Raw genomic sequence first — 11,013 nt, forward strand, 5'->3', positions numbered from 1 at the left:
TGTAAAGTGTCACATTGTGAACAGCAGTGTGGAAGAAACCATTGATTGGATTGGCCACCTACACCAGCTTTTGGTTCGTCTCGTCTTCCTGTGTCTGCTGCTCTGTTTCTGTGTCCCTCTGTTTGCCTCTGACTCTTTGAGTCTCAGTTCGTTCATCTATAGAGTGAAAATGATAATAAAGAAGATTAAATTGCTCATACAATGCACGAAGCTATAGCACTCATAGCTTACAGCCTGGGTTTGATTCCAACCCACAGCACTTTGACACATGTTATTCTGCAGTCTTTCTTACCAGCTTCCTCTCTATCCACTTCACTGTCTCATTAAAGGCTTTAAAGCAAAAAAATATAAATATAATAACCTAAAATACAAAGATCAAGATCAGATTGAAAAAAAAACCTGCATGAGGCAAAGATTTAGTGACAGCTCTTGCTCTCTGGTTTTTCTTTCTTAGTCTTTTATTTGAAATACACACAAGATACTTTTATCATTGCGCCTTCATCCCCATACTAATGCACTACTGCTTAGTTACATAACCTACAACACAGCTTTTAGTCAAGACAAACGCAACCCTGTAGCATTGCTACCTTCAGCAGACAAAGGCTTAAGATGGAAACCATAAGTTCACTTGAATTGGTGAGGAAAGGAAAGAGGGAGGAGTTAGCCCTATTTTTCTAAAATTAAGCCACTACACTGTCTTTTTTGGGGGGGGGTGGCATTTCTTTTTTGATTCCCAAGCCTCTTAACCACAGCTCAGAGTTGTTTTGTTGTCTGGCCCCCATGCCTCAAGAGTTCAACACAGAGTAAGGCAGCACCCTAAAGGCTGATATTTAAGCTACAGGGTGGAAAATAAGGGATTTTGCTACGGGTGTCTCTATAAGCCCGTAGTATGCAGCACCAAGACTTTATTCCCACAGATATGAGCTGAGCCCACTTGCTGAGAAGTGCTTGGCAAGTTTTTGAAGCAGCAGAGATCCTTGCTGCGGGCAGCTTCACTGAGCTCTGGCTGAGAGTTGTTCACCAAGTGCTGAGAGTGCCGTCATTACAGAAACATTAACTCCATTCTTCAGGCGATTGAGGCATCTTCGACATTTTAATGTACTTTCACATACTTATGTCACCATAAAATCTATGCTGTTAATTGTTTTGTGGCAAAATATTTAGAACTCCTGCAGCTATATTAAACATATTGATCATGGGATATTAAATGTAGTATTTATAGTATGATGAATGCAGTTATAAAATACATCTGTTACTTTAAGCACCAGGGCTGTAAGATTTTATGTCACATGTAAAGATTCTACAGTTATCACAATGGGGTTGTATGCCTCTTCCGACTAGTAAAGTTTCAATTATGATCTTTTAAACAGTAGTAAAAATAGAACAGCCCGGGTATAGCTGTAACATACCTGGAATGTAAGAACTTATACAGAAGAGGACTGCATTTTTGTACAATTAACTGCACAGCAAGCATTATTATTTATGCATTATTTGCATAAAAGAAGATTGCTGAGACCTCAGTAAGCTGAGGTGGCACCGGGCTAACAGCCAGCAGCACCCCCTTAACTCAAAGAAACCACACCATTATAATTCATAACTTAAAACCTTTATATAAATGACACCAGTGAGTTATATTGAAACTGACTCCTCATCCCTACTAGAGATTTTAGCCATGGAGTTAATAAGAATGTTTTGTAGGCTGTGCAAATGTAATTCTAAAAATTGGCATTTTAAAGCTCATGTGAGGAGTTTTTAACTGGGTGTGAAATATATTTAAATAAAAACTAATGCCTCATGATAACTTACAGAAGCAAACAAGAGCATCAGAGACACGTTTGAAAATGTATTTATTTAAATTATAGTCCCTGAAATCGCTGTGAGGGGGCAAGTGACGGACCAGGCAGCTTTTTTTTTTTTCATTTTAAACTGTACTCATTCAAAGTAAGTGACGGCTAAAAGAAGAAGGGCCAGACATTTTGTCAGTCATACATTGGCATGTACAGGACAAGATCAGCAAATGATTGGATTTTTTTTTGCCACAGGGGGCGTCAAAATCAGCATAAACCGAAAGTTCCTTACAGCACCATATGGCATTCAAGCTGCTTTTAATTGGGAGTCAGGCAGCCCCAGGTGGCCACTCAAGGTACTACCTTTTTTAGTATTCAAGCTCTGGCTTGATTTTTCAGTCGTGTAGTTTCGGGGTTCCCAAACTTTTTATTCCATGACCGCAAAAAAAACAAAACGTACCAGAGACAGAAGACCCTCATTGTCCTGAGGTGGTTCAAGGTTGCTCACAGCCACATGAAAGAACTAGTTGGCCAATCTAAGAAACTACATATTTCTGCCATTTAAAGCTGGGGTTGGTAGTCAGATTTAGATACACTTTTTGTCATACTGGTTAAAATGATCTTTATGTCCCGATGGCAATCAATACATAATGTGTTCCTAAAAACAAAGCAAAAAAAAGCTGCTATCTACAGCCGGAGTAAACCTGGGAAAACACCAGCCAAAATTTTAAACCAATCAAATCCCGTCCTGCCGTTTGTGAACACGTTGAGCTTTAATAACCGGTCCCTGTCGGCCGTGAGCACGCCAACCAACAAAGCAACAATCAATGTTTGAATGAATGAAAAACTTCTCCTGCCTGTCTCTCCTCTCTCCTGCTCGCACACTCTACACCTCTCCTGATGCCTTCTCTAATTGTCAACACTGTAGGAATTAAGAACATCTACACTGAACACGTTTAACAAACAGGAGAGCTGTTACAGTTTTATATATATTATAACTTTTCTCCTGATATCGTGTCACCAGTACAACTGGATAATGCTAGCATGACAGTTGTGAGTAACAGTAGCCATGTTTGTTTGTGTTTTTAACTTTCACTATGATATCATATGGTCATGAATCAGCTGCGCTCGTGTATGTGAGCGGGGGCGTCGTTTTGGAGGAGCTCCGAAGGGAGGGGCGGAGGGGTTAGACGGAGTCCTGAGGAAATGCTACATTCAAATGCATGCTAGTTTTCCGAGACTATCAACCCTAGCTTTAAAGAAGGCTACAAGCAGCATGATGTTCTCAGGGGTCATGTGGCATCAAAGTAAGAACATAAATTGATGGAGTTTTATATTTACATGGTTTTATCTTAAATGTAGCTACACTTTTTGTATATATTTTCACCATAATGATAAATATGCCATTCTAAGTTGTATTGGGTTTTTTTGGAAGGCATCTTGCGACCCCCCGGGGTGCCCCGACCCACACTTTGGGAACCACTGGCGTAGGTTACTGCTTGTGCCTGCAAACTTGCCATAAGACATCAAATTGCTTTGATGAGTGGTTGCAAACTCAACAAGCAAAAGTGCAGGGGAAAGATGTGTGTCCATGTTTCTGGGGTAAAAAAAAAATGTAAGTGAGAAAAGTAACTTTATAAGACACAGTAGGGAAACTTCAGCACAAAATCAAACCCGGTTTGTCATTCAAACATTTATTCTAATGAATAAATGTAAGCTAGTGGGCTGAATCATAAAACAAACTTTATCAGACACATTGATTTGATTTTCTCTCTCATGAAGAACACAGCAACAGTGATTGACAGTGCAGATATTGGAGTAGCGGGGATAAAACAATGCAACTAACTTTTATTTTGACTGTAAACATAATAACAAGGTGTTTTTTCAAGTCCATTATTCTGCCTGTGATATCCATCCAAAAACCATTTGGTGATGGACTTCATAAAAACAAAAGAATCACCTATACATCATGCAGGCAGAATCATTCACTTGCAAATGAGCATAGAGATGTGATATCCACTCCAAAAGAATAACTTCCTCCCTCTTGTCTTCCCACAACAAATTACTGCTGCCCATGTTGCCCTTCCCATCTGCTTCTCTCTCTGTGTGAGCACATTTTGTCTTCCCCCTCGCATTGTTTACACCGAGTGTTAATGAGACATTAGATGTAGCCAAACCTATTCATCTCAATCCCATTGTTCAAACCACGTCCGATTGAAGACAGAGCATCAGAGCAGCCAGGAACTGCGATGACACCTGCTCGCTCACCTGCGTGTGAGCGCTCTGTGCAAAGGTATAATTGGAGGAAGAGAGAAAGAGGAGGACAAGGAGGCTGATTAAAATCCAGAATGAAAGAAGAAAGAAGAAAGACAGGCCCGATGAGGGTGGTTGTTGGAACCAGTTTCTGTGAATTGGAGTTCGTATCCCTCCCTCCTCCTGACTGTTTTTCAATCTCTTTCCTTCCCGCACATGCACATGATGCAGCAAAAGTGTTCATCATGCCAAGGGGGAGGACAAGAACAAAAGATAAACTCTGTTCTCTCTCTGGCACGTTGAGTGAGAATGACAGCCTGTCAGATAAGGAGGAGAGGAAGAGGTGGACAAAGGATGGGGAGGCGAGAGGAGCAGAAGAGAGAAGCGAGTACAAATGTAGATAAGGAGCAGAGGGAAGGAGAGGAAGACCCCAGGTTGATGTGAGAATATGAAGAAACAGGCTGAGGAAGAGGAAGAGGAAATGAGATGCAGAGGTCAATAAAGACGAGAAGGTGCAGGGGAGGAGGAGGCAGGGAAATTAAGCCGAAACAAAATCTGCAACGGCTGTTTGTTTAAAACCACACTACAAAATCTGTCACGTTTACCCACTCTCTGGTCCTTTTTTTCCTACTCTTACTCACCCTCTCTCTCTCTCACTCCCTTTCTCTCTCAATCCCTGCATTGCACAATGTGGATCTGCCTATCACTGTCTCTGAGTGAAGGCTCCCCACATGTTTTAGGAGGTTATCAAGGCGGGAACATGCTGTTAATTACCGAGCTGTCATTGATCCTTCAATTCACACCAGAGGTTTTAAACCACAAGACGAGAGTGTGTGCCGAGTTGTGTGTGAGGTCTGGGTTCAATTTAAGGCTAGATGTTTGGCTAACACTTAAGCCGTTAGCCCCCCAGGCCCTCAGGAGGAGTTAAAAGTTCAAGCTGTTTATAGGAGTGAATGTTTGTTTCCCTTTGAAGGAAAGAGTGGAACAAAAAACAGAGGGAATCAAAGAAATGGGATGAGATTTGGTAGATATCTTTGTCTCATATTACAGAGAGCAGCACTTTACTTGTTTCAGCACACGTGCCTCTCTCACTCAGAGCACTGCTGGGTGACTGGCTGACAATGGGCCCCTGAGTCATGATGTAACTCAAGGAAACAGATTTTTCCCAATAGAAGGTCATCTATTTTCTATCATGCACTAAAATGAGGTTGCAGAGTGTCGGTATGTCTGCTAGAATGTCAGAAGATCAAATATTGACTGAAAAAGGGTGATGTAAGGTGAGGAAACTGAGGTGAGTCTCCTTGTGATGTGGTTAAAGTATCAACAAAGGGACCGTTATCAAGCCTTGTTTTAAAGCCGTGCAGGGACCAAGATTATACTTGGAGGATGTGATGTAATGAGCAGTCAAACTTGGGTGGGCTCCATGATCAAGGGCTTGAATGCTTAGAGACTCTGATACTCTGTGACTAAATAAAGCCAAGTGCCCCGGTGGCTGCGCCTTGAGTCCTGTGGGGATTGCAAATACTGAAATGGACATTTACCCACCTCATGGAATACAAGTTTGAATCTTTCTGGTTCTCATGTGTTCTTATTTACCTGGTCTTTCTCTTTTCTACCACTTTAACGTTTGGAGAGAGTGCTGAGATATTTTTGATTTCTTAACTGTATAGCTGTTGGTCATGCTTTCAGTCTCCAGGTGTTGTATCTTACAAGGTTACAAATTGCCTGGTGTGTAGCTGGTTTCATGCTTTAAATTATTAGTCTGGCAACATTTGATCATTAACAAATCATATGGAATTATCAAAGGCAAAAATCTGTCTGTTGTACTTCCTAGTACAGCCAAAGCCTGCTTCAGTTGGTGTCATGAACCAAGCGGCAATCTCCGGTCTAAAAATATGAGTCCAATGCGGAAGTGCTGAAAACTGCAGTTCATCAAGGATTCGCTTGAGGCTGGCTCGGGAAGTACAGGAAACCACATACACACCAATCCAAAAAAGCTGATCTTTACAGCAGAAATAAACATGTTTACAGGCTGGTACAAAAGACGAGTGTTGTCTGGATAGCTAATTTCTCGATCCGCACACACTGTACAGGGGGTGAATTTTTTCTGGTTTTGAGATTACCAGTCTTCCAATGAGAGGCACAGCTGACTTGATTGACAGGCAGGAACACTGTAGCTGTTGGCTAGGAGGCTCAAAGCCCGCCTCTTTCCGTCACAATCGCTCGACAGCAGCAATATGGCTGCCGCCGCCTATTGGCCTCAAAACAGCACTTCATAAACAGAAGGGTGACGTCACGGATACTACATCCATAATTTATACAGTCTATGTCATGAACCTGTGTTGTTGTTTAAAACTGTTAGCACCCAAGTTAGCCACAACATTGCACTTGATGAGCTGTTCCTTTATTGTTTTGAGTCACATCTCCTGCTGCTGTGAGTTCCCAACACGGCATCAAATATGCATTAATTAAAAAATGTGCCCAGTATTCCAAACAAATATAATAGTCACTCCAGTGGCCATATCCATCAAGCTACCTAGTAGAGAGAGAGTTACTCCTAGTGACGGAATTCTTAGAAAATTCATAAATTCATAATGTTTTCATTAAAATGTACCCTCAGTTATGCCTAGATCTTGGTAAGATAAAAGTTTTGTTCAAAGCACTGAGAAAGCTCCTAAGGTGAAAAACTGTAAGGAGTAGCAAGAAGAAATTTTAAGGGGCTTAATGGTTCCCCAAGCAGAGGAGAAACAGCAGAAAGACAAGGAGATATGATATTTTTTTTTCTGAACACAAATTGTAGGTTTGTGGGAATAAGACTACATTCATATACTAGTAGTCCTGGGTTAGATGTGGAAGTCCTTATGGATCAGATGTAAGACTGGATGCAGATAATTTGATCTCAGTTTTCTTGGTATGATTCCAGCAATGACTCAGGGAGCAATTATCTGCTCATGTAATCTGTTAACGTAAGTGAACTATATAATATCAGCTGCCCACGCTGTGAATATGGCTTAAAAATGTCAGTATCACACTTCTGGTCCAACTGACAAAAATAGAAAATAAAATAATTTATTTTAAAAAAGCCTCCAGCAGTACTGACATAACAGATCTTTACACATTGTATGTGATCGGTGTTCTTGTGGTGTGCGTGGTATGCTGTTGGGTATGTGAACTGTACACCCACTGATGCTTGTAAGCAAAGTTTCTAACAAATACAGTTACTTGGATTGAATTGAATTTAGACATATCCGTTGAGTTTTTTTAAGGATCGGGTCATAACCACTTTCTAACAAAAAGGCCAACCTTAGAAACAAGCTACATGCTGATTTGCTCAAGTCTCTCCAGCCAGCTGAGCTCCATACAGGCCTACTGCTTTAATATTGTGTGGTTAAAACAGACGTTATCACTCTGCATATTACCTGTTGACCATTTATGTAAGTTCTGAATTCTAAGTTGTTATTTTTTATCAGTAAAGCTCAGATTTCAGCGCTTTGCAGTAGCCCTTATTATTTTGCTGCTGTTGCTTCTTTCCTGATGGTGAGTCAGCCACAGCTCGTTCTCATTAACTCTTAAATAATCAGAAGCCTGCAGAAGGCCAGACCTTGAGTTCAGCACAGTTTATTGTTTTTTTTTATGAAGCCTTTTAGATAAGGTATCTAATAAAATACTTCTGCCCTGTCTGTTCTTACCTGGAAGAAAATGAATAACACGTTGCATACAGTTCTTGTTTCATGTCTGGTGTTATCGACAGACAGACCAACCTCTATTGTTATTGTGCTGTACAAGTACAGTGAAAATGGATGGCTATCCCTACCCAGTGCAAATAGCATTAAAAATGTTTTTAAAAAACTGGGGCACTTGTGGCCTAGTGGTCTAAACATGCCCCACATACAGAGGCTGTGGTCCTCATCGCAGCAGTCGCTGGTTCGACTCTTGGTGCATGTCTTCCCCCACTCTCTGCTCCCCATATTACCTGTCTCTCTTCAGCTGTCCTATCAATAAAGGTAAAAATCTAAACTACTACTACTACTACTACTACTACTACTACTACTACTGATAATAATAATAATAATAATAATAATAATAATAATAATAATAATAATAGGAATAATAATAATAATAATAATAATAATAATATTGATATAAAACAATAAAAAACAACAGAAAAACAAAATTAGGTATAAATTGATTAAAATTATACTGTACTATACTGTAAACAACTAATAAAACACAATATGGCACATAAAACACAATAAGGGCCTGTTTCTATTAACACAGTGTTTTGCATTGGCAGAGCCCACAACCTCAATTTCAGATTACTCCTCTGCGATGCTCACTTTTGCAAGGTTACGAAAGTTGCTACAAGGAATTTCCACATCCCAGGCCATTGAGTCAGTTTGAATTTGTTCTGTATGCTTAACTGCTTCTATAAGAAACTGCACAAAATAAACTAAAAACAATGGAAAGGCAGTGTGTCCTGGTGTCAGCTGCAGCTCATACCTTGAATGTATACCCTTGAAAAAAAACTGGTCTTGTTGTTTTCATCAGTACAGACCTTTGCCATTGCTGTTAGCAGAGTAGATGTCAGATGTCCTGCCGTCCCTTCTTTATTTTGATTGGTTGGGAGAAGCAACAGTGATGAGTGCTGCAGTGTCCAAAAGTTAAACTATTTTCAACTGAGAGCACAGCAATAAAAAACAGCTGGTGTGGTGTTTTTGCGCCTAGGACCCTGAGCACTGAAAGCACAACTGCATTCTTTTTATATTGTAAATCGGCACTGAAATGCTGTTGGTGGACACAGGCCCTAATGCATGTAAAACACAATATTGTGTTAAACGAGGTATCGCACATTCTTTAACACTGCACTCCCACACCACCTATATTGAGAAAACAAAAAAATGATATTTCACATTCAGGTGTTCAAGGGTTCGCATTTATTGCTCCCATAACTCTTGCATAATACCATTTTTTGGCCTGTCTGCTCATGCTTTAATTGCCTTGAAAGGCTTTACAGAGGGTATAGCGGATTAAACAGGTGACTCCCGCGTGGGATGAGTCCTTGAGAATGCTGTGTGCTCTCCTGAGGCAGTGTGTGCTGTATATGTCCTGAAAGGAAGTGGAGAGGGCAGCTGTTTCTATAGCAGATGACTTTTTGGGGCTGTAGAAAATGACCCTCTGGATTGCCCTCTTATCAGAGCTACTGGTGTACCAAGCAGATATGCAGTGCCTCAGCACACTCTCCATTGAGCAGCAGTAGAAGTAGACCAGTAGTTTGTCTTTTTGAGTATCCTCAGAAGTATATAGCTCTAGGTGCTTTTGCCTCGACCCTTGGAGACACATAGCTTAACTGAAAGGAATGAATTCATTTAAAATTGATGTAAAAGTGTCAATATAACAGATAAATATAGCTGGTTTGACTTTTTAACAGTAAATCATGTCCAAATGTACATAATAGATGCATGCAGGATACAACATACTGTATGTGTGTTCAGATGTGAACTATTTCACAGGTTCACTGCTGTGTGGGAGAAAGAGGATAATGCATGAGCTGGTATCTTTTTCTTAGAGAGAACCGCACATTTTTAGACTGGTTTTGCAACTTTGCTCATTACTTTAGGTTAGAGATGTGTTTGACACTCTTGCCTTAACTGATGTGGAACTCACATGAGTAATGCAATGTCATAAATTAACCAGTCATCTTTCTCAGATTTTGCAATTTCCCATTTTCTGCAAACCTTGATCTCCATCAACTTTAAGTTCAACCTTTGTGAATTTTTGAAACCTTTCTCACTAAAATATTCCAAGAAATTAACAGAACTTTTCCAGCCTTATTACCTGAGCAGTAAGAGAGATATATCTGTAGGGACATGAAAGTATTATGCTAGAATATCAAAACTGTATTATTTAGCATTTTTTAAGAAGGGACATTGCAATATTGGTTATTAAAGTCGATCAAGTAGTAAGAGTATGTTTTGTTCATAAACATATACAACTTATACCTGTTCTTGCAGAGTGACTGAAATTTTAGCAGTTTTCTTATTTCAAACATAAGGCTTTCCATCTGACAAGTGCGCACCTCAAAGAACATACACTTTAAATGAACATGACACTCTTCTGCAAAGGTGGAATATTTGAAATTAAGTCCTGTCTAGAATAGAACACCAACAAAAAATCCTCCCATGTTTGCCACTATATTGATTTTTAAGTTGAAGTTGCTCTCTCTTTCTGGCAGCTAATGGACGCACCACTGAACCTGACAGCCAGTGAAGTGAATCACCGCAGTGCTCTCATCTCTTGGCAACCGCCAATCGCTGAAATTGACAACTACCTGCATCACCTACAAGACAACCGACGGCAGCCGGGAAAGTATGTAGTGCACAGATATAACCTAACTTATGTGTTTCAAACTGTATCCTTCACACATACACACACACATGCACACCCCACGCACGCATAATCGAACACATACACACCCTGTTCAATGTGTTGACCTGTACTTGCAGCAATTTCAAACATTTACCTGCCGGATTAAATGTGTTTCCGTCTCCAGTGGGTCTCAAAATCCAGGTTAGATATCTATGCTTTAGATGTGTCAAACAAATATAAAACTGCACTTTTGGTAATCCAAACACTGAAAATAGCAATTTTAACTCTGCAGATATTGTATCAGGACATATTGAATGCCTCTCTCAAAATTATGCTGAGCATAACATGTTCCCACTTTAACCAATATAGATAGTTGAAAATGTTCAAAACAAATTTTTGCAGAATCACAACTTTATGACAACATACCTCTAGATTCAGATTACATCATCATGTAATTACCTCCTGGCTCTTGCGTGTGTAAGCAGTAGGGGATACACACTCACAGGACTAATTACACACAACTCACGGGAGCTGTTGTGCTTGATTGCATGTTCTAATAGAGAGATCACCTTTAATGTGTCTCAGTAGAGACATGTTTATTGTGATT

General features: G+C 40.1%; 1 protein-coding gene across 1 annotated transcript in view; it reads left to right on the forward strand.

Annotated features, from left to right (window-relative positions):
- The window catches only part of tnr (tenascin R (restrictin, janusin)), a 214,800-nt gene extending 204,399 nt beyond the window's left edge, over nucleotides 1-10,401 (forward strand). The window contains exon 26 of the mRNA XM_034702911.1: nucleotides 10,273-10,401. Coding sequence (XP_034558802.1) covers nucleotides 10,273-10,307 — 35 coding nt within the window. The 3' untranslated portion in view covers nucleotides 10,308-10,401. The remainder of the gene's footprint in view (nucleotides 1-10,272) is intronic.
- Nucleotides 10,402-11,013: the final 612 nt, after the last annotated feature.

This window comes from Notolabrus celidotus, chromosome 15, assembly GCF_009762535.1.
Source record: "Notolabrus celidotus isolate fNotCel1 chromosome 15, fNotCel1.pri, whole genome shotgun sequence".
Classification (NCBI taxonomy): Eukaryota; Metazoa; Chordata; class Actinopteri; order Labriformes; family Labridae; genus Notolabrus; species Notolabrus celidotus.